At 46.7% G+C, this 23,868-nt stretch overlaps 1 protein-coding gene across 1 annotated transcript in view; it reads right to left on the bottom strand.

Annotated features, from left to right (window-relative positions):
* The window catches only part of LOC147123888 (nipped-B-like protein), an 832,420-nt gene that overhangs the window by 74,169 nt on the left and 734,383 nt on the right, over positions 1–23,868 (bottom strand). The window contains 2 exon segments of the mRNA XM_085963154.1: positions 7,285–7,458; positions 22,173–22,263. Of these exon segments, the coding sequence (XP_085819280.1) occupies positions 7,285–7,458; positions 22,173–22,263 (265 nt within the window).

The raw sequence follows: 23,868 nt of genomic DNA, 5'->3' as shown, positions 1-23,868 counted from the left end.
AGCAAATGGAGGAGTCCATAGCGACCATGAGCAGAGCCTTTGTGGAGTCATTGGCGCATGAACGCATCACCATGGAAAGGTTGGCAACCTCCATGGAGGAGATAACTCGCCAGGGTACGGAAAACATGGTGAGTGCTCATAAGAGAATGACATCTCTTGAGCAGCGTTGGCCATCTATTGAACAGAGAAACCAGACCTTCATGGAAGTCCTTCTGAGTAGGACTGCCAGTGCAGAAATGGGTCCCCATGGCCCCCTAAAGCGCAGCAAGGTGCTCTCAAGCCACTTCCAAGCGCTGGCCCCTTCTGGCCTGTGCAGCTTCAGGTGAGTGAGCAGCAGCCTGGTGCTCATCATGCTGTTCCTGGTTCTGCTGCTGCCACCTCTGCTGCTGGAGATCCTCTAATGGCAAGAAGGGAAGGAAAAAAAGGCGTCCCATGCTTCTCGTAGATGCCTCCGCTGAGGAAGCGCTGAGTGAGGGTGGCGAAAGGGGTTTCCCAGGAGATCACATTGGAGAAGTGTGTGAGGCTCCAACCTTCCACAGCTGTGCCTAAGCCTTGAAGAAGTAGCCCCAAGCCTGCAGCAACAAGGTCCTTCACCAAACAAATGCTGTCCCTTTAAATCGCAGCTTTCCCGAATGACCTGCAGCTGACAGCAAGCAAGCTTCACACCAGGTTTCATCATCGGGGTTCCCCGCAGGCGCATTTAGTGTGGGGAACCCCACAAAATCGCAACGGCCCCTGAAAATCGGCTTAAACATGGAAATAAGTGGTAATTAGTGTTCCAACGGCTAGTTCCGCCAGCGGCGGGCGGGACTGAATCGGGTCGTGGAGAAACAGTGGTCCGAAAGTCGGACGGGGCGGGGAATCAGGCGGGGGTGGGGGTCGCGACCCGCTTTTTCGGCGATTTTCAGCCCCCGGCCGCATGAAAAGCCGCCCGATGGCTGCCAGAAATTCGGGGGCCTATGTCTTTGGCCCTCAACTACATCATCCCTCTCCAGTGCTATAATAGTTTCTTTGATCAATACTGCCACCCCGACCCCCCCTCCTTTTATCATTTCTTGAAGCCAGGAACATGAAGTTCCCAATCCGCCCCTTATTTCAGCCAGGTCTGTTATTGCCACTATATCATAGTCCCATTTGGCGACTTGCGCCTGCAGCTCACCAACCTTATTTACCATGCTCCGTCCATTTACGCACAAGCACTGCAAACCCATCTTAGGCTTCCTCACATTTGCCCCATGTCTGATCCCTCCTATTTCTGAACTATTCTTTACTCTTGTGCCATTTGCCTCTCCCAGTCCTCTGTGCGCCTTGTTTCTCCTCTCTAATGTTTCATCCTGGTTCCCACCCCCCCCGCCAAATTAGTTTAAACCCTTCCCCTAGCACTAGTTAACCTTCCCGCGAGGACATTGGTCGCAGCTCTGTTGAGGTGCAACCTGTCCACCTTAAACAGGTCCCTCCTGCCCCAGGAATCTGAAGCCCTCCCTCCTGCATAATTTCTCCAGCAACGCCTTAACCTGTTTTATCCTACTATTCCTATAATCACTTGCGTGCGGCACTGGGAGTAATCCAGAGATTAATACCTTTGAGCTTCTGCGTATTAACTTCCTCCCTAGCTCCTGAAACTCTGACTGCAGGACCTCAACCCTTTTCCTTCCTGTCATTGATTCCCACATGGGCCACGACTTCTGGCTGTTCCCCTTCCCCACTCAAAATGTTCTGCACCCTCTCAGTGATGTCCTTTACCCTGGAACCAGGGAGGCAATACACCACGCAGGGCAGACGTCAGCAGTTGCAGAAACATTATGCTGATGGAGATAGATGAACTTAGGTGGGAGGTTTGTCTTGAGCATAAACACCAGCATAGACCAGTTGGGCTGAATGGCCTGTTTGTGCTGTAAAACTCTCTCATTCTATGCATTAACCAAACCTGCACCAACTGCATTAACCAAACCTCCATCAATTGTATCCCTTCTGGAGCTGGTTGCACAAAATCTAAGTGCTGGCACTTAGTGCTTGTAGGTAATGTGGCAATGCTGTTCGAATCATGGAACAGACAGTGCCTGTGATGGCTCTCTGAAAGAGCCATCAATTAGTTCCACTCCCCTGCTCGCTCCCCATAGCCCTGCAAATTTTTCGTTTAAAAAGTAGAGATCTAATTCGGTTTTGAAAGATACTACTGAAAAGACATAGAAGCACTGGAGAAAGTGCAAAGAAGATTTATAAGAATGGTACCAGAACTGAGAGATTACAGTTTTCAGGAAAGACTGAACAGGTTGGGACTTTTTTCTTTTGAAAAGAGAAGACTTAGAGGTGACCTGATAGAGATCTTCAAAATTATGAATGGTTTGGACAGGGTAGATGTGGAGAGAATGTTTCCACGTGGGAGAATTGAAAAATAGGGGCCATAAATACAAGATAGTTACTAATGAATCCAATAGAGAAATGTCTTTACTCAGAGTGGTTAGAATGTGGAACTCACTACCACAGGAAGTGCTTGAGGCAAATAGTTTAATGCTTTCAAAAGAAAACTAGACAAGTACATTAGAGAAACAGGAATAGAAATATATGCTGAAAGGCTGAGATGAGGTAGATGGAATGGGAGGAGACTCAGGTGGAGTATAAACTCCAGCAGACTAGTTGGGCCGAATGGCCTGTTTCTATGCTGTATATTCTATGTAATTCTATGAGTCTGCTTTTAAAATTCTCTTCCTCGTTTTCAAATATCTCCAGAACCTCGCCCCGCCCAATCTCTGTAACCTCTTGCAGCCCTACAACCCTCTGTGATCTCGGCGCTCCTCCAATTCTGGCCTCTTCTGCATCCTCAATTTTCATTGTTCCACCATTGGCAGTCGTGCCTTCAGCTGCCTCGGCCCCAAGCTCAGGCATTTCATCCCTAAACCTCTCCACCTTTCTCTCCTCCTTCAAGGCGTTCCTTAAAATGTCCATCTTAGACCAAGCTGTTGGTCAGCTGTCCTAATATCTCATGTGACTCGGTGTCAAATTTTATTTGGTAACGTTCCTGTGAAGCACTGTGGGACATTTTACTAAGTTAAAAGCACTATATAAATGCAAGTAGTTGTTGTTGCTTTCACCACCCTTTCAGGCAGTGCATTCCAGATCATCATAACTCAGTTAAAAAAATTCTCCTCATCTGCCCCCCCCCCGGCTTTTTTGTCTATTTATTTTAAATCTGTGCACTGTGGTTATCGACCCTCTTGCCAGTGGAAACATTTTCTCCTCAATGCAAGGAGTATAGCGAACAAGGCAGTTGAGCTGAGGGCACAGGTAGATACTTGGGACTATGATATTATAGCTATTACACAGACGTGGCTGAAAGAGGGGCAGGTATGGCAGCTCAACATTCCTGGTCACAGGATTTTCAGACGGGATAGAGAGGGAGGGTCGTGGTATTGATTAAAGAAACTATTACAGCTGTGAGGAGGGATATGTTGGAGGGATCATCAAACGAGGCCATATGGGTCGAATTGAAAACAAAAAAGGGGCGATCACACTGCTGGGAGTGGACTACAGACCCCCAAACACTGAGGGAGATAGGAGAACAAATATAGAACAGAACAGAACAGAACAGAAACCCCACAGTGCAGATAGAGGCCATTTCGGCCCATCGAGCCTGCACCGACACATATCCCACCCGATCCCCGTAACCCCTGCACCAACACATATCCCACCCTATCCCCGTAACCCCACGTATTTAATCCCCCTAACACTAAGGGTCAATTTATCATAGCCAATCAACCAATCAATCAATATGTCGACAAATTTCTGAGAAGTGCAAAAACTATAGGGCAGTAATAGTAGGGGATTTCAACTACCCCAATATTAACCGAGATAAAATTAGTGTGAAGGGTATAGAGGGTGCGGAGTTCCTAAAATGCATCCAGGAGAACTTTTGTAGCCAGTATGTAGCAAGCCCAACAAGGGAAGGGATGGTTCTGGACTTCGTTTTAGGGAATTAAGCTGGGCAGTCTATGTTTCTATAGATATATTTCTTAATGCTAAAGGGATCAAGGGATATGGGGAGAAAGCAGGGACTGGGTACTGAATTTGGATGATCAGCCATGATCTCATTGAATGGCGGAGCAGGCTCGAGGGGCCGAATGGCCTACTCCTGCTCCTATCTTCTATGTTTCTATGGCGTATCAGTGGGGGAGCATTTTGGTGCTAGTGACCATAATTCTGCTGGATTTAAAGTAGTTATGAAAAAGGACAAGGATAGACTAGGAATAAAAATTCTAAATTGGGGAAAAGCAAATTTTGCTAAGCTCAGAGGGGATTTAGCCATAGTGGACTGGAAACAGCTACTTGAAGGTAAATCAGTGTCAGGGCAGTGGGAGGCATTCAAGGAGGAGATCCGGAGGGTTCAGACCAAACATGTGCCCTTAAAGAAAAAAGGTGGGACTAACAAATCTAGAGCCCCCTGGATGTCTAGGGACATACAGGGTAGGATAAAGAAAAAAAAGGGAGGCGTATGACAGATACCGAGGGCTAAATACTCCAGAATCTTTAGGAGTATAGAAAGTGCAGGGGTGCAATTAAAAAGGATATTAGGAAAGCAAAGAGAGAGCATGAAAAATTCTTGGCAAGTAAAATCAAGGAAAACCCAAAGATGTTTTATAAATATATTAAGAGTAAGAGGATAACTAAAGAAAGGGTAGGGCCTATTAGAGATCATGAGGGTAATCTGTGTGTGGAGGCGGGAGTCGTCGGTAGGGTTCTTAATGAATACTTTGTGCCTGTTTTCACAAAGGAGAGGGGCGAAGCAGACATTGCTATCGGGGGGAGGAGTGTGAAATATTAGATGAAATAAACATAGTGAGAGAGGAAGTATTTAGGGGTTTAGCAGCTTTAAAATGGATAAATCCCCAGGCCTGGATGAAATGTATCCCAGGCTGTTAAGCGACACAAAAGAGAAAGTAGCAGAGGTCCGGACTGACCATCATTTTTCAATCCTCTCTGGCTTCAGGTGTGGTGCCGGAGGACTGCTAATGTGGTACCCTTGTTTAAAAAGGGAGAAAAGGATAGACCGAGTAATTACAGGCCAGTCAGCCTAACCTTGGTGGTGGGAAAATTATTGGAAAGAATTCTGAAATACAGGATAAATCTTCATTTAGAAAGACACGGATTAATCAAGGATAGTCAGCACGGATTTGTTAAGGGAAGGTCGTGTCTGACAAACTTGATTGAATTTTTTGAGGAGGTAACAAGGAGGGTAGATGAGGGTAGTGCGTTAGATGTAGTGTATATGGACTTTAGCAAGGCTTTTGATAAGGTTCCACATGGCAGACTGGTCACGAAGTTAAAAGCCCATGGGACCCAGGGCAAAGTGTCAAGTTGGATTCAAAACTGGCTCAGAGACAGGAAACAGAGGGTAATGGTTGATGGGTGTTTTTGTGACTGGAAGGCTGTTTCCAGTGGGGTTCCGCAGGGCTCAGTACGAGGTCCCTTGCTTTTTGTGATATATATCAATGATCTAGACTTGAATATAGGGGGTATGATTAAGAAGTTTGCAGATGATACTAAAATTGGCTGTGTGGTTGATGCTGAAGAAGGAAGCTGTAGACTGCAGGAAGCTATCAATAAATTGGTCAAGTGGGCAGAACAGTGGCAAAAGGAATTCAATCCGGAGAAGTGTGAGGTAATGCATTTGGGGAAGGCTAACAAGGAAACGGAATACTCATTAAATGGTAGGACACTGAGTTGTGCAGAGGAACAAAGGGACCTTGGAGTGCATGTCCACAGATCCCTGAAGGTAGCAGGCCAGGTAGATAAGGTGGTTAAGAAGGCATACGGAATGCTTGCCTTTATTAGCCGTGGCATAGAATACAAGAGCGGGGGGGGGGTTATGCTTCAACTGTATAAAACACTAGTTAGGCCTCAGCTAGAGTACTGCGTGCAGTTCTGGTCACCACATTACAGGAAAGATGTGATTGCACTAGAGAGGGTACAGAGGAGATTTACAAGGATGTTGCCGGGAGTAGAGAATCTTAGCTACGAGGAAAGACTGGATAGGCTGGGTCTGTTTTCCTTGGAACACAGGAGGCTGAGGAGGGAGACCTTATTGAGGTGTATAAAATTATGAGGGGCATAGATAAAGTGGATAGAAAGGAGCTATTTCCCTTTGCAGAGGGGTCGAAAACCAAGGGGCACTGATTTGAAGTAATTGGTGGAAGGTTTAGAGGGTATGCGAGGGGAAATTTCTTCACCCAAAGGGTTGTGGGGGTCTGGAACTCACTGCCTGAAAGGGTGGTAGAGGCAGGAACCCTAACCACATGTAAAAAGTACTTGGATGTGCACTTGGGATGTTCTAACCTGCAGGGCTATGGACCAAGAAGTGGGATTAGGCTGGATAGCTCTTTGTTGGCTGGGGCGGACACGATGGGCCGAAATGGCCTCTTTCCGTGCTGTAACTTTCTATGATTCTATGCTCTGCCACAGGCAACATTAGCAGGGGTTGCTCACACTTGTATCATCTCCTCGAATGGACCGAGTTAGGAACAACTTGTACATGAATGTTCCAGTGAAACATAAACCAGCGGTGAGTGCGATTGAATCTCGGAGCAGTTTGAATGTTTCCGGTTGTACTGTTTCTCTCCTGGGCTTTCAGGCTCAGGCTCCTGGCGACCCTTGCCCTGCAGTGTCTGTTCAGTGTGAGTGAACCACTCAAAGCTGTCCCACATATTGACAGCCTGACATTCAATAACACTGAAAGTAAAAGCATTATTTAGAGTAAGATGAGACCTGGATTTCCATTGGGACATCACGTACTTGCACCAAGCAACAGGCTCTACTCGGCTTCCACTATATCACAACCACCAATGGAGCCCCCATTTTACTTCACGTACAACTTCTGTGTTGCCCAAAGTTGCACTGAGACTGGAGGGCTGCCTGACTACTTGGTTGCTTGGTGATGCAGAATGCGAAGCAGACTGCCCCAATTCCACCAGCTGCAACTTGAAGGTAAACTCAACAACCTATAGATTTTGGGAAAGTTGCGTGTGTCTTTTTGGTTTACAAGATTTCTGGTCCACACACACTCTACATTGGCAGAGTTACTCCAGTTGACTCAGCAGTAAATTCCCTTTTGAAGGCTACCGTCGAGTCTGTATCCGCCAGCCTGTCATGCAGCGCATGCCAAATCAGAACCGCTTGTTGCGTAACAAATTTTTTCCTCATGTCGCCTCTTGTTCTTTTGCCAATCACCTTAAATCTATGCTGTCTCGTTATCGACCCTTCAGCCATATGGGAAGGAACGGTGCTACTCACAATCTTTATCAGCTTGCTGCATCCGGCAGTCCTCCTCCTGCAGGTACGTCTGAAGATTCTTCAGCACCTGGATTTTCAGCCCGATTGAGGCTTCCTTGTCTTTAAGAATATTGTTATACAAATTCTTCACTTCTTGTTCAAACATCAGATCTGGATGCTGGATGAATACAAAGCCTGCAAAAACAGACAGTTGGCACTCAATTCTCTAACAGGCTGTTCCAATATTGGGCTTTGGCACTGGTTTCCCTGCCTTTGCAAGAGCTGTGGGCCGTGATAGACTGCAACAAAAGTGCAGGGTGTGCGCAACACCCCCAATGACAGACCATCACGGAGTGGCAGCTAGTCTGTAACCTAACTTCCCCTCTCACAAACAGTCCAGAATATCACAAATAGAATCAGAATACAACAGTAGTCCAGGATACTACAGCATACCCAACTACAAATAAAAAACAGAAAATGCTGCAACTATAACGGGGAAAAAAAAAGACAAATGTATTGGGTGTTAACGCCATGTTACAATCCAGCCTCTGCCCCAACATCAACTTTTCTACAGAATAAAGACAGTTTCCATAATGGTATGGGAGTGGTGATTGAAAGGATATGAGTGGTACATGATATGGATCGGTGGGGAAACTCCAGGGAGTGATGGCGTTTCCTGGGAACTCTAGCCACCAAACTACTGTTTCCAACCAATGCGCGACATAAAAAGCAAATACCTGCCAATAATAAAAATCTGAAAGAGAAACAGAAAATGCCAGAGCGTGTCAGTTAGCACCTGCGGAGAGAACAAACACCACCATTAGGCTTATATTCGCTAGAGTTTAGAAGAATGAGAGGGGATCTCATTGAAACTTATAAAATTCTAACAGGACTGGACAGACTAGATGCAGGAAGGATGTTCCCGATGGTCGGGGAGTCCAGAACCAGGGGTCACAGTCTAAGGATAAGGTGTAAGCCATTTAGGACTGAGATGAGGAGGAATTTCTTCACCCAGAGAGTGGTGAACCTGTGGAATTCTCTGCCAGAGAGGGCGGTGGAGGCCAAGTCATTAAATATATTCAAGAAGGAGTTGGATATATTACTTAAGGCTAAAGGGATCAAGGGATATGGGGAGAAAACAGGGACAGGGTACTGAGTTTGGATGATCAGCCATGATCTCATTGAATGGTGGAGCAGCTCGAGGGGCCGAATGGCCTACTCCTGCTCCTATCTTCTATGTTTCTATGTTTCACCACTTTGGGTTTCAATCCTCCTTCAGAACCATGAAAAAAGAGAGAAACTTCTTTACCCAGAGACTGGTTAGAATGTGGAACTCGCTACCACAAGGAGCTGAGGCAAATAGTACAGGTGCATTGAAGGGGAAGCTGGATAGACACACGAAGGGGAAAGGAATAGAAGGATATGCTTATAGGGTTAGATGAAGAGGAAATGGGGGGAGGCACGTATGGAGCATAAGCACCAGCTTAGCGACCAGTTGGACTGAATGGCCTATTTCTGTGCTATAAATTCTATGTAACCAAGTAGTGACCAAGTCTATGAACTGAAACTATCTGCAAAACGTGAATGTGAGTGGTTTCAGTACCAACAATTATCCTTATTCTGTGGGATTGTGCATGGAGACCATGTAGAAATATAAATATAGGGGGTATGATTAAGAAGTTTGCAAATGATAATAAAATCGGCTGTGTGGTTGATACCAAAGAAGGAAACTGTAGACTGCAGGAAGATATCAATAAATTGGTCAGGTGGGCAGAACAGTGACAAATGGAATTCAATCCGGAGAAGTGTGAGGTAATGCATTTGGGAGGGCTAATAAGGAAAGGGAATACACATTAAATGGTAGGACACTGAGTAGTGTAGAGGAACAAAGAGACCTTGGAGTGCATGTCCACAGATCCCTGAAAGTAGCAGGCCAGGGAGATAAGGTGGTTAAGAAGGCATACGGAATGCTTGCCTTTATTAGCCGTGGCATAGAATACAAGAGCAGGGCAGGTTATGCTTCAACTGTATAAAACACTAGTTAGGCCTCAGCTAGAGTACTGCGTGCAGTTCTGGTCACCACATTACTGGAAAGATGTGATTGCACTAGAGAGGGTACAGAGGAGATTTACAAGGATGTTGCTGGGAGTAGAGAATCTTAGCTATGAGGAAAGACTGGATAGGCTGCGTCTGTTTTCCTTGGAACAGAGGAGGCTGAGGGGAGACCTTATTGAGGTATATAAAATTATGAGGGGCATAGATAGAGTGGATAGAAAGGACCTATTTCCCCTAGCAGAGGGGTCAAAAACCAGGGGGCACAGATTTAAAGTAATTGGGGGAAGGTTTAGAGGGGATTTGAGGGGAAATTTCTTCACCCAGAGGGTTGTGGGGGTCTGGAACTCACTGCCTGAAAGGGTGGTAGAGGCAGGAACCCTAACCACATTTAAAAAGTACTTGAATGTGCACTTGGGATGCTGTAACCTGCAGGGCTACGGACCTAGAGCTGGGAAGTGGGATTAGGCTGGATAGCTCTTTGTTGGTCGGCGCGGACACCAGTCACCACCTGCTACCCCGAAAAAGACCTATTTATACTTGCTCTCTGTTTCCTGTCTGCTAACCAATTTTCAATCCATGCCAGTATATTATCCTCAATCCCATGTGCTTTAATTTTGCACACTAACCTCTTATGTGGGACTTTATCAAAGGCCTTCTGAAAATCCAAATACACCACATTCACTGGTTTTCCCTCATCTATTCTACCAGTTACATCCTCAACTTGGGTGATGATTGCACACAGGCCCAATTAGCTGCTTCAAGTGGAATAGGCAGTGTGACGCAGGGAACTAAAGAGCCCAAGTGCTGCTGCCCTATTACATGTCTGTCTTCACTTAATGTTGAAGCAGGCCATTTGAAGATCAAACAGATTCTTCTCAATGGTCAGACAATTCAAATATTAACCACTTCTAATACTCGGGTGTAAAATGGATACACAGTAGATACCTGGCCACCCAGTGGCCCATTTACTTTATGGAGCTGCCTCTGGCCATTACAGATAATTAATTTCATCCACTCCCCATCTAAAAATGTAGATACATTAACATGTTATTGACATCAAGTAATTTTCTGACAATTTGTGAAAATAGGAAACATTAACTTGGAAAACCATCTAGGATAGATAGCTCTTATTGTCATACTGCTGAATCGGAAGTTTCGTCCAATGACTAACCGCCGACAGAAACAAAATACTGGAAGATACCGCTAATCCAGAGTGAATATTTAATTCGCATTACTCTGTCTAAAGTCATATAAAAACAATGAAGAAATGTTCCCTATTTGACACACGACGGAGCTCTGCTTACATCACACTCCCCTTATATCACACTCCCATTAACCAAAGACGAGCTAAACATTTCTCCTTTCAGATGCTGACTGGCCTACTGTGTATTCCCAGCATTCACAAATCTCAACCATAAATTAGTGGCATGAACCAGCATTTTGAATGAAGACTGGAGTCCAAAGCACTGACTTGCCTGTTCTCTCCACAGATTATGTCTAACTTGGAGTGCTCCCAGCATTTTCTGATTTTATTTATTTTACATCATACATGAGAGCTTGAGCACAGAGCTTGGAGACAGAGCTGGAAGAACGCAAATGGAGTGGATCGCAAGCAGAGTTGAAGAATTTGGTGAGCGCAGGAAGGCGGGTGAGATGTCTAACTGAATAGGAGGAGTGGAGCCACAGAACCCAAGGACTTCAAGTTAATAGGCACGAGAGCGGACCTGCGGGAGCACGAGAGGAGCGGCCACAGATAAAGGAAAGCCCGCGAGCCCAGAGGGATCGCGAGCATCAGGGAGCGAGGTAAGTCACGTCAGCACAAGGGAAGGAGCTGATTGGTGAGTGTAGCTGGGGATTGCTTTTTTTTTTAATAAAAGTCTTAAGTTTATTTCTGTTAAGTTACTTAATAGTCTATTAAGTAGAGGTATGGCAGGGCACCTCAGTCCCGTGGAGTGCACACCTTGTGCCATGTGATGTTTCCCGTGTCCTGGACAACCACATGTGCAGGAAATGATACCAGGTTTTGGAGCTTGAGCAGCAGCTGGCGTCTCTGTGGTGCATCCCTGAGGCCGAGAGCTACGTGGATAGCACGTTTCAGGAGGTGGTCACCCCGCAGCGCAAGAGTGTGTAGGCAGAGGGGGAATGCGTGACCGTCAGAGACAAGGAGGACCAGGCAGGTAGTGCAAGAGTCCCTTGAGTGCATCTCACTCTCTAACCAGTATTCAGGACTGAACACTGGTGAGGGTGATGGTTCCTCTGGGGAGTACAGCCACATCCACGGTACCACGGGTGGTTCAGCTGTACGGTGGGGTGGAGGAAGATCGGGAAAGCAATAGTGATAGAAGATTTGATAGTTAGGGGAACAGACAGGTGTTACTGCGGCCGCAGACATGATTCCAGGATGGTATATTGCCTACCTGGGTCAAGGATGTCACTGAGCGGCTGCAGAACACTCTGAGGGGGGAGGGTGAGCAGCCAGATGTCGTGGTCCATATTGGTATCAATGACACGAGGGATAAGGTCCTGCAGGAAGATTTGAGAGAGCTAGGGGAGAGATTAAAAAGCAGGACCTCAAAGGTAGTAATCTCCAGATTACTCCCGGTGCCACGTGCTAGTGAGTACAGAAATAGGAGGATAGAACAGATGAATGCATGGCTGGCGAGATGGTGCAGGAGGGAGGGCTTCAGATTCTTGGGGCATTGGGACTGGTTCTGGGGGAGGTGGGACCTGTGCAGGGCGGACAGGTTGCACCTCAACAGGGCCGGGACCAATATCCTCGCGGGGAGGTTTGCTAGTGCTGTTGGGGAGGGTTTAAACTAATTTGGCAGGGGGATGGGCACCAGGATGTAGCATTAGAAAGGGGAAACAAAGTGCACAAAGGATTGGGAGAGACAGATAGCACTAGTGTAAGAAATAGTATGGTATTAGGTGGGGTCAGGCTAAGAAAGAATACAAGAAGGTCTAAGATAGGTTTACAGTGCATGTGTGAGAATGCACGAAGTGTGGTAAATAACAACTTACATAAGAACATAAGAAATAGGAGGTACAATTGTAGCAAGACTTCCTTACTCATACCCCAACCCCCTTGCAATAAAGGCCAACATGCCATTTGCCTTCCTTATTGCTTGCTGTAGCTGCATGCTAGCTTTCTGTGTTTCTTACATGAGGACATCCAAATCTCTCTGAACACCAACATTTGAAAGTTTCTCACCATTTAAAAAATATTCTGTTTTTCTATTCTTCCTACCAAAGTGAATAACCTCACATTTCCCTACATTATACTCCATCTGCCACCTTACTGCCCACTCACTTAGTCTATCTTTATCCCTTTGCAGACTCTGTGTTCTCCTCACAGCTTGTTGAGAGGCAGTCAGTGCCCGCTGGAAGGAGCACTTCGAAGATCTCCTTAACCGAGACTCTGTCTTCGACACGAGTGTCCTCAACTCCATCCCACAGCATGCTACCCGCCACCATCTCAGCACAACCCCAGCCCGGCATGAGGTTGAAAAGGCCATCTGACAACTGAAGAACAACAAGGCCTCAGGAGCAGGTGGAATCCCTGCCGAGGCACTACAACATGGCGGAGAAGCACTACTGGCGCGAATTCATGAACTAATTTCTCTTATCTGGAAGGAGGAGAGCATGCCAGGGGATCTCAGAGTCGCCATAATTGTGACCATCTTCAAGAAAGGTGACAAGTCCGATTGCGGTAATTACAGAGGAATTTCCCTGCTGTCTGCCACAGGGAAAGTCATCGCAAGAATCCTCCTCAATCGCCTTCTCCCAGTGGCCGAAGAGCTCTCGCCAGAGTCACAATGCGGATTCCGCCCGCTAAGGGGCACCATGGACATGATCTTCACCGCACGTCAATTACAAGAGAAATGCAGGGAACAGCACCAACTGCTGTACATGGCCTTCTTTGACCTCACAAAGGCCTTCGACACTGTCAATCCTGAGGGATTATGGAGTGTCCTCCTCAAATTCGGCTGCCCTCAAAAGTTTGTCACCATCCTCTGCCTGCTTCACCACGACATGCAAGCAGTGATCCTGACCAACGGTTACACCACAGACCCAATTCATGTACGGACCGGGGTCAAGCAAGGCTATGTCATCGCACCAACGCTCTTCTCGATCTTCCTTGCTGCAATGCTCCATTTCACCCTCAATAAGCTCCCCGCTGGAGTGGAGCTAATTTACAGAACAACCGGGAAACTGTCCAACCTCCGTCGCCTCCAGCCCAGATCCAAGGTCGCCCCATCCTCTGTTGTCGAATTACAGTATGCAGACGACGCTTGAGCTGCGCTCACTCGGAGGTCGAACTCCAAACCATCATCAACACCTTCACTGAAGCGTACGAGAGCATGGGCCTTGCACTAAACATCCGTAAGACAAAGGTCCTCTACCAACCTGCCCCCGCCATACAGTACTGCCCCCCTGATTATCAAAATCCATGACAAGGCCTTGGACAACGTGGACCACTTTCCATACCTCGGGTGCCTACTGTCAACAAGGGCAGACATCGATGACTAAGTCCAACACCGCCTTCAGTGTGCCAATGCAGCCTTCGGTCGCCTGAGGAAGAGTGTTTGAAGACCAGGACCTCAAACCCGGCACTAAGCTCATGGTCTACACAGCAGCAGTGATACCCGCCCTGCTATATGCCTCAGAGACATGGACCATGTACAGCAGGCACCTCAAAGCACTGGAGAGGTACCACCAATGCTGCCTCCGCAATATCCTGCAAATCCATTGGCAGGATAGGCGCACCATCAGTGTTCTTGCTCAGGCCAACATCCCCAGCATCGAAGCTTTGACCTCGCTCGATCAGCTCCGATGGACGGGTCACATCGTCCGCATGCCCGATACGAGACTCCCAAAACACGCACTCTACTTGGAGCTCCGACACGGCAAGAGAGCCCCAGGTAGGCAGAGGAAACGCTTCAAGGACACCCTCAAAGCCTCCTTGAAAAAGTGCAACATCCCCACTGACACCTGGGAATCCCTGGCCCAAGACCGCACAAAGTGGAGGAGAAGCATCCGGGAAGGCGCTGAACACCTCGAGTCTCTTCGCCGAGAGCAAGCGGAAGCCAATCACAAACAGCGGAAGGAGCGCACGTCAACCCAAGCACTCCACACACCCGCCCCTTCAACCACCGTCTGCCCCACCTGTGACAGAGACTGTAGGTCCCGCATTGGACTCATCAGTCACCTGCGAACTCATTTTTAATGTGGAAGCAAGTCATCCTCAGTTCCGAGGGACTGCCTAAGAGAAGACTGTCCTACCTAGCTTTGTATCATCAGCAAACTTGGATACATTACACTTGGTCCCTTCATTCAAATCATTAATATAGACTGTGAATAGCTGAGGCCCAACAATGGTCCTTGCTGCACCCCACTAGTTACAGCCTGCCAACCTGAAAAAGATCCGTTTATTCCCTACTCTCTGGTTTCTGTCTGGTAACCAATCCTCTAGCCATGCCCCAACCCCATAGAGTCATAGAGTTTTACAGCACAGAAAGAGGCCCTTCGGCCCATCGTGTCCGCGCCGCCCATCCACCCCTGTCCTGTCTAATCCCATTTTCCAGCATTTGGTCCATAGCCTTGTATGCAATGGCATTTCAAGTGCTCATCCAAATGCTTCTTGAATGTTGTGAGGGTTCCTGCCTCTACCACCCTTTCAGGCAGTGAGTTCCAGATTCCAACCACCCTCTGGGTGAAAGAGTTCCTCCTCAAATCCCCTCTAAATCTCCTGCCCCTTACCCTGAATCTATGCCCCCTTGTTATTGACCCCCCTACTAAGGGGAAAAGTTCCTCTTTATCTACCCTATCTATGTCCCTCATCATTTTGTACACCTCAATCAGGTCCCCCCTCAGCCTTCTTTGCTCCAAGGAAAACAACCCCAGCCTGTTTAGTCTTTCTTCATAGCTGAGGCGCTCCATCCCAGGTAACATCCTGGTGAATCTTCTCTGCACCCTCTCCAAAGCAATCACATCCTTCCTATAGTGAGGCGACCAGAACTGCACACAGTACTCCAGCTGTGGCCTCACCAGCGTTTTGTACAGCTCCATCATAACCTCCCTGCTCTTATATTCTATGCCTCGGCTAATGAAGGCAAGTATCCCATATGCCTTTTTAACCACCTTATCTACCTGTTCCGCTGCCTTCAGAGATCTATGTACATGTACACCAAGGTCCCTCTGACCCTCTGTACTTCCTAGGGTCCTACCACTCATTGTGTATTCCCTTGCCTTATTTGTCCGTCCAAAATGCATCACCTCGCACTTTTCAGGGTTAAATTCCATTTGCCACTTTTCCGCCCATCTGACCAACCCGTTTATATCGTCCTGTAGCCTGAGGCTTTCCTCCTCGCAATTTACCACCCCACCAATTTTCGTGTCATCTGCGAACTTACTGATCATACCTTTTACATTCTCATCCAAATCATTTATGTAGATCACAAACAACAAGGGACCCAGCACCGATCCCTGAGGTACCCCACTGGACACAGGCTTCCAGTCACAAAAGCATCCTTCAACCATCACCCTCTGCCTCCTGCCACTCAGCCAGTTTAGGATCCAACGCGCCAAGGCACCCTGGATCCCATGGGCTCTTACCTTCTTGACCAGTCTCCTATGCGGGACTTTGTCAAAAGCTTTACTGAAGTCCATGTAAACCACATCCACAGCATTTCCCTCATCCGCCCCCCTAGTCACCCCCTCGAAAAATTCAATCAGATTTGTCAGACATGATTTACCCTTGACAAAGCCATGCTGACTATCCCTGATTAATCCTTGCCTCTCCAAGTGGAGACTAATTTTGTCCCTCAAAATTTTTTCCAATAATTTCCCTACCACAGATGTTAGGCTCACTGGCCTGTAATTCCCTGGTTTATCCCTGCTACCCTTCTTGTGTAGTGGTACTACATTAGCTGTTCTCCAGTCCTCTGGTACATCCCCTGTTGCCAGAGAGGTTCTGAAAATTTGTGTCAGAGCCCCTGCAATCTCCTCCTTTGCCTCCCACAGCAGCCTGGGATACATCTCGTCTGGGCCTGGGGATTTATCCACTTTTTGGCCTGTTAAAACCGCTAGCACCTCCTCCCTCTCGATGCTAATATGTTCAAGTATGTCACAGTCCCCTTGCCCGATTTCTATGTCTGCATCGTCTCTCTCCATAGTGAACACAGATGCAAAAAATTCATTTAAAACCCCGCCTACATCATCTGGCTCTGCACACAGATTGCCACTTTGGTCCCTAATGGGCCCTACCCTTTCCCTGGTTATCCTCTTGCCCTTAATATACTTATAAAACATCTTAGGATTTTCCTTTATTTTGCTCGCCAGTGTTATTTCATGGCCCCTCCTCGCCCTCCTAATTTCTTTTTTAAGTATGCCCCTGCACTTTTTATACTCCTCTAGGGCTTCTTCCGTCTTTAGTCTTTTGTAACTGCCAAAAGCCCCCCTTTTATTTCTAATGCATTTTTCTATATCCCTTGTCATCCAAGGTTCCCTTTGCTTGTTGGTCCCACCCTTGACCTTTACAGGAACATGTTGGCGTTGTACTCTCTCTATTTCCCTTCTGAAAGTCTCCCACTGTCTTGATGTGGATTTTCCTATAAGTAGCTGCTCCCAGTCCACTTTGGCCAGATCCTGCCTTATCATATTAAAATCGGCCTTCCCCCAATTTAGAACCCTTATTTCCGGGCCGTCTTTGTCTTTTTCCATGATCACCATAAATCTCACCGAATTATGGTCACTATCGCCAAAATGCTCTCCTACTGACACTTCCACCACTTGCCCGGCTACATTCCCCAGAATTAGGTCCAGTATCGCCCCCTCTCTTGTAGAACTTTCTACATGTTGGCTCAAAAAGCTCTCCTGGATGCACTTTAAGAATTCTGCACCCTCTAAGCCTTTCACACTCTGACTATCCCAATTTATATTGGGGAAGTTGAAATCCCCCACTATTATTACCCTATTATTTTCGCACTTTTCTGAGATTTGCCTACATATCTGTTCCTCTATCTCCCCCTGACTGTTTGGGGGCCTATAGTACACTCCCAGCAAAGTGCTTGCCCCCTTTTTGTTTTTAAGTTCTACCCATATGGCCTCATCAGAGGAACCCGCTAATATATCATCCCTCCTTACAGCAGTAATTGACTCCTTAACTAATATTGCAACACCCCCTCCCCTTTTACACCCCCCTCTGTCTCGCCTGAAGATTCTATACCCCGGAATATTGAGCTGCCAGTCCTGACCCTCCCTCAACCATGTCTCCGTGATAGCAACAATATCGTACTCCCATGTGTTCAACAACAACTTCAGTTCGTCCACCTTATTTGCAAGACTCCTTGCATTAAAATAAATGCCTTCCAGCCCTGCCATATTCCCTTTTGCCTTCGCATATTTGCTCTGCCTTGTTTTTTTCTCTGTATTTGGCTGTAAATCACCCCCTGCTATAGCTCCACTCTGTACCCCATCCCCCTGCCAAGTTAGTTTAAACCCCCCCCAGCAGTGCTAGCAAACCTCCCCGCAAGGATATTGGTTCCCCTCTGGTTCAGGTGTAAACCGTCCGACTTGTACAAGTCCCACCTTTCCCAGAAGCAGACCCAGTGATCCAGGAAACTAAAGCCCTCCCTCCTGCACCATCCCTTTAGCCACGCATTCATCTGTTCTATCTTCCCATTCCTATACTCACTAGCACGTGGCACCGGGAGTAATCCAGAGATTACAACCTTTGAGGTCCTGCTCTTTAATCCTTCACCTAGCTCCCTAAATTCTTGCTGCAGGACCTCATCCCCCATGAGCCCTTATCTTGTGTAATAACCTTTTATGTGGCGCCTTATCGAATGTCTTTAGGAAATCCAAATATACTACATCCATTGGTTCCCCTTTATCTACCCTGCTAATTACATCCTCAAAAAACTCCAATAAATTTGTCAAACACGATTTCCCTTCATAAAACCATGTTGACTCTGCCTTAATCATGTTATGATTTTCTAAGTGCCCTGAAACCACTTCCTTAACAATGGATTCCAGCATTTTCCCGACGACTGATGTCAGGCTAACTGGCCTGTCATTCCCTGTTTTCTCTCTCCCTCCTTTCTTGAATAGTGGTGTTACATTTCCGACCTTCCAATCCGCTGGGGCCGTTCTAGAATCTAGGGAATTTTGGAAGATCAAAACCAATGCATCCACTATCTCTTCAGCCACCTCTTTTAGAACCCTAGGATGTAGGCCGTCAGGTCCAGGGGATTTGTCGGCTTTCAGTCCCATTAGTTTCTCTAGTACTTTTTCTCTACTTATGTTAATTACGTTAAGTTCCTCACCCTCATTAGACCCTTGGTTCCCCACCATTTTTAATATGCTTTTTGTGTCTTCTACTATACTTGTATTTATATAGCGCCTTTAACGTAGTAAAATGTCCCAAGGTGCTTCACAGGAGTATTAGAAGGCAAAAAATTTGACACCGAGCCATGTAAGGAGAAATTAGGGCAGATGACCAAAAGCTTGGTCAAAGAGGTAGGTTTTAAGGAGTGTCTTAAAGGAGGAAAGAGAGGAAGAGAGGTGGAGGGGTTTAGGTAGGGAATTCCAGAGCTTAGGGCCGAGGCAGCTGAAGGCACAGACACCAATGGTGGAGCGATTATAATCAGGGATGTTCAAGAAGGCAGAATTAGAGGAGCGCAGATATCTCGGAGTTGTGACCGGAGGAGATTACAGAGATAGGGAGGGGCGAGGCCATTGAGGGATTTGAAAACAAAGAGGAGAATTTTGAAATTGAGGTGTTGCTTAACCGGGAGCCAATGTAGGTCAGCGAGCACAGGGGTGATGGGTGAACGGGACTTGGTGCGAGTTAGGACGCAGGCAGCCAAGTTTTGGATGACCTCAAGTTTACGTAGGGTAGAATGTGGGAGGCCGGCCAGGAGTGCGTTGGAATAGTCAAGTCTAGAGGTAACAAAGGCATGGATGAGGGTTTCAGCAGCGGATGAGCTGAGGCAGGGGCAGAGTCGGGCGATGTTATGGAGGTGAAAATAGGCAGCCTTAGTTATGCTGTGGATATGTGGTCGGAAGCTCATTTCAGGGTTGCTGAGTGGCAGGCGCAAATAGCCAAGCCACATGGGAATATATGTCGTAACGATAACGGAGACCTGGCTCAAAAAACGGCAGGATTGGGTACTAAACATTCCTGGATATCAGGTGTTCAGGAAAGATAGGGAAGGAAAGAAAGGAGGTGGGGTGGCAGTATTGGTTAAGAAGAATATTAGTGCTGGAGAGAGAGGATGTCCTGGCGGGGTCAAGGACAGAATCTATTTGGTTAGAGTTGAGAAACAATAGAGGTGCCATTACACTACTAGATGTATTCTATAGGCCGCCAATTAGTGGGAAGGATATAGAGGACTTCAACTATCCTAATATAGACTGGGATAGTAATAGTGTAAAGGGCAGAGAGGGGGAAGAATTTCTGAAGGGTGTTCAGGAGAACTTTCTTGATCAGTATGTTTCCGGCCCAATGAGGAAGGAGGCATTGCTGGACCTGCTTCTGGGGAATGAGGTGGGTCAAGTGGAGCAAGTGTCAATAGGGGAACAGTGATCACAGTATCATAAGGTTTAGATTAGCTATGGAAAAGGACAGGGAGCAATCTAGAATGAAAATACTTAATTGGAGGAAGGCCAATTTCAGTGAGATGAGAATGGATCTGGACTGAGTAAATTGGAATCAAAGATTGACAGACAAAACTGTAATCCAACTATGGGCTGCCTTTAAAGAGATGGTTCGGGTACAGTCGAGGTACATTTTCACCAGGGGGAAAGGTAGGGCAACTAAAGTCAGAGCTCCCTGGATGGCAACAGAGATAGAGAGTAAGATGATGCAGAGAAAAGGGGTGTATGATAGATGTCAGATTGAGAATACAAGTGAGAACCAGGCTGAATATAGAAAATTCAGAGGGGAAGTGAAAGAGGGGAAAATAGAGTATGAGAATAAATTGGCAGCTAACAAAAGGGAATCCAAAAGTCTTCTATAGGCATATAAATAGTAAGCGGAGGGGTGGGGCCAATTAGGGACCAAAATGTAGACCTACGCATGGTGGTAGAAGGCATGGCTGAGGTAATAAATGAATACTTTGCATTGTCTTTACCAAGGAAGAAGATGCTGCCAAAGTCAGAGTGAAAGAGGAGGTAGTTGAAATAGTAGATAAGTCACCAGGACTGGATGGGATGCATCCTAGGATGCTGAGGGAAGTAAAGGTGGAAATTGCAGAGGTACTGGCCATAATATTCCAATCCTCCTTAGATACTGGGGGGGGGGGGGGGGCAGAGGACTAGAGAATTGAAAATGTTACACCCTTGTTTAAAAAAGTGTGCACGGATAAACCCAGCAACTACAGGCCAGTCAGTTTAACCTTGGTAGCAGGGAAGCTTTTAGAAACGATAATCCGGGCCAAAATTAACAGTCACTTGGACAAGTGTGGATTAATTAAGGAAAGCCAGCACGAATTTGCTAAAGGCAAATTGTGTTTAACCAACTTGATCGACTTTTTTGATGAGGTAAGAGAGAGGGTTGATGAGGGTAATGCGGTACATGGATTTCCAAAAGGCGTTTGACAAAGTGCCACATAATAGACTTGCCAGCAAAATTGAAGCCCATGGAATAAAAGGGACAGTGGCAGCATTGACATGGAATTGGCCAAGTGACAGGAAACAGAGAGTAGTGAATGGTTGTTTTTTGGACTGGAGGGAGGTACAGTGGTGTTCCCCAGGGGTCGGTTCTAGGACCACTGCTTTTCTTGATATATATTAATGAGTACAAGGCACAATTTCAAAATTTGCAATGACATAAAACTTGGAAGTATAGTGAACAGCGAGGAGGATAGCGGTAGACTTCGAGAGGACATAGCCAGGCTGGTGGGAATGGGCGGACACGTGACAGATGAAATTTAATGCAGAAAAGTGCGAAGTGATACATTTTGGTAGGAAGAACAAGGAGTGGCAATATAAACTAACGGGTACAATTCTAAAGAGGGTGCATGAACAGAGAGACCTGGGGGTATATGTGCACAACTCATTGAAGGTGGCAGGGCAGGTTGAGAAAGCGGTTAAAAAAGTATACAGGATCCTGGGCTTCATAAATAGAGGCATAGAGTACAAAAGCAAGGAAGTTATGAACCACCTTTATAAAACACTGGTTCTGCCTCAACTGGAGTATTGTGTCCAATTCTGGGCACCGCACTTTAGGAAGGATGTGTACGCCTTAGAGAGGGTGCAGAAAAGATTTACAAGAATGGTTCCAGGGATGAGGGACTTCAGTTACGTGGACAGACTGGAGATGCTGGAGTTGTTCTCCTTAGAGCAGAGAAGGTTGAGAGGAGATTTGATAGTGTTCAAAATCATGAGGGGTCGAGACAGAGAGAAACTGTTCCCATTGGTGGAAGGGTCAAGAACCAGAGGACACAGATTTAAGGTGATTGGCAGAAGAATCAAAGGTGACATGAGGAAAAACATTTTTACGCAGCGAGTGGTTAGGATTTGGAATGCACTGCCTGAAAGGGTGGTGGAGGCAGATTCAATTGTGTCTTTCAAAAGGGAATTGGATAAGTATCTGAAGGAAAAAAATTTGCAGGGCTACAGGGAAAGGGCAGGGGAGTGGGACTAGCTGAAGTGCTCTGCAAAGAGCCGGCACGGTCTATGATTCTTCTATGATCTGCAGTTTTTGTTGCTTTTTATTAATGAAATAGCGCATTGCATAGTAGTTTGGAGACTGGAGATTTGGCACTACCCCACGTCACAGCGCTGGAACCCCTTCCACCCCTGCCCCACCCTACCCCATTACTGGAACAGTAACTATTTACAGCACTCACCCAACCCTATGATTGCTTTGGTCTGAACTTCTTCATCTTCGTGTTTTGTGAAGTAGAGCAGAAGTTCTAGCACCTTTTCTTTAATAACCACCTGAATGTGAAGAGGACAGAAAAGCGAGCTCAGTAAATACCAAAAACCAAGAAATGTCATTCCTCACTCATTTTCTTCCATAAAAAGGTCTAATACTTTGAACAAAAAATACTGCCGCTTCCTAGACTTTTCTTCCACTTTGACTTTGGATTAGAGTGTGTCCTGAGTGCCACTGTGTGCAAGTGTAACAGCAATGACCCAGTCTTGCATCTGATGCCACTGCATCCACATGTCCCATCCTGCATTTCAGAGGGAGGCAAGGAATCGAGTTGCATCATCTCACTGTGCTTTTGTACTATGCCTGGAAGTGAACATCCATGAAGAACAGATCCTGCACTGGCTCCGGTTGGGACTACTCTCAGTTGTTGAGCAATCCCAGCTTCCATGAGTCACAACTTAAACAGCAGTCTGTGCTGAGTTTTGAGAGGGAGCTGAGAAACTAATTATGTTCGCAGGGGTAGATGTGAAGCAGCTGAAGGAAGATTACCATTACTGAAAACACTTCCAGAACCTGTGCAGCTAGCCATCCTTCTGGATGCACTACCTGAAAGTCCAGGAACATCAAGAATGATCAAGATCCTTATGCTCTGTGTTGTACAGATTTCCTCCTAACCTGCAGTTTTCCTACGCATCCAATCTGACAAGGCCCCACTTGTTCACAACATGTGTCTGTCTGACTCTTTCAGCAGCACCCATTGCCTTAAAATAAACCCTGCCTTTGCCCAGAGGGTAGACATCTGGCCATGAGACTTAGGAGTCTTGCCTGCGATTGTTTTCATGTTCTGCTGGTAAGTCTTGCAGCATCCCTCAATGTGGTCCAAGTGTCAGAACCTCTAACAGCTGCATGTCCATAAAGTTCAAATTTTCAGTCAGGAACACTTGTTAAACAAGATGAAACCTGCACCCTAGAGTGTGAACTGTGGATTATTGCAGCAATTTGGCATTTCACATTAAGTTTGCTATGTCAGCAAGTGAGACATTTTTGACAGGCACAATGTTTGAACACAGTATTAAACTCCTAGTTGACGGCTGAATTTCACTCAGGTTTAAATTTCAATCCTTGTGTGAAATCTTTCCTCTCTTCAAATGTCCTATTGCCACTCCGCTCCAAGCTCACCTCACAGAATCCTGTTCAAACCTTCTCAGTCCAGCTTCTATCCTGCCAAAGCACTGAGACCATTTTGGTCAAATGCACTAACATTCTTTCCAGTCGTAACTGGGTGCGTTATCTCTTCCAGCCCTCTGATCTCAGTGGCATTCAACGTGGTCAGCCATGCCATCCTTCTCCATCGTCACTCCGTCGAGGCCCACGGCCAGCACACCGACAGCAATGGCTTCTCTTTCCGTCCTGCAAGGACACCTCTAAAGGATCCCCTCTTGGCATCCATTCCTCATTTATATTTTGCTCCCCTAGATATTGTCTTCGGCCCCGACACAAACTCCGTTCCCCGACCACTGTCTGAGGCTGAACCAGAATGTTTGAAATCTTGGCGTCCTATTTGACCGTGCTGAACTTCCGACCCCATATCCTCTCCATCACCAAGACCGCCTACTTCCATCTCCGCAATATCACCTGTCTCCGCCCCTGCCTCGACCCATCTGCTG

Source organism: Somniosus microcephalus, chromosome 1 (genome assembly GCF_052327205.1).
Source record: "Somniosus microcephalus isolate GS21.2 chromosome 1, FLI_Smic_1.0, whole genome shotgun sequence".
Classification (NCBI taxonomy): Eukaryota; Metazoa; Chordata; class Chondrichthyes; order Squaliformes; family Somniosidae; genus Somniosus; species Somniosus microcephalus.
Note: the sequence above shows the minus strand (reverse complement) of the source record. Positions and strands in the feature narration are given on the sequence as shown.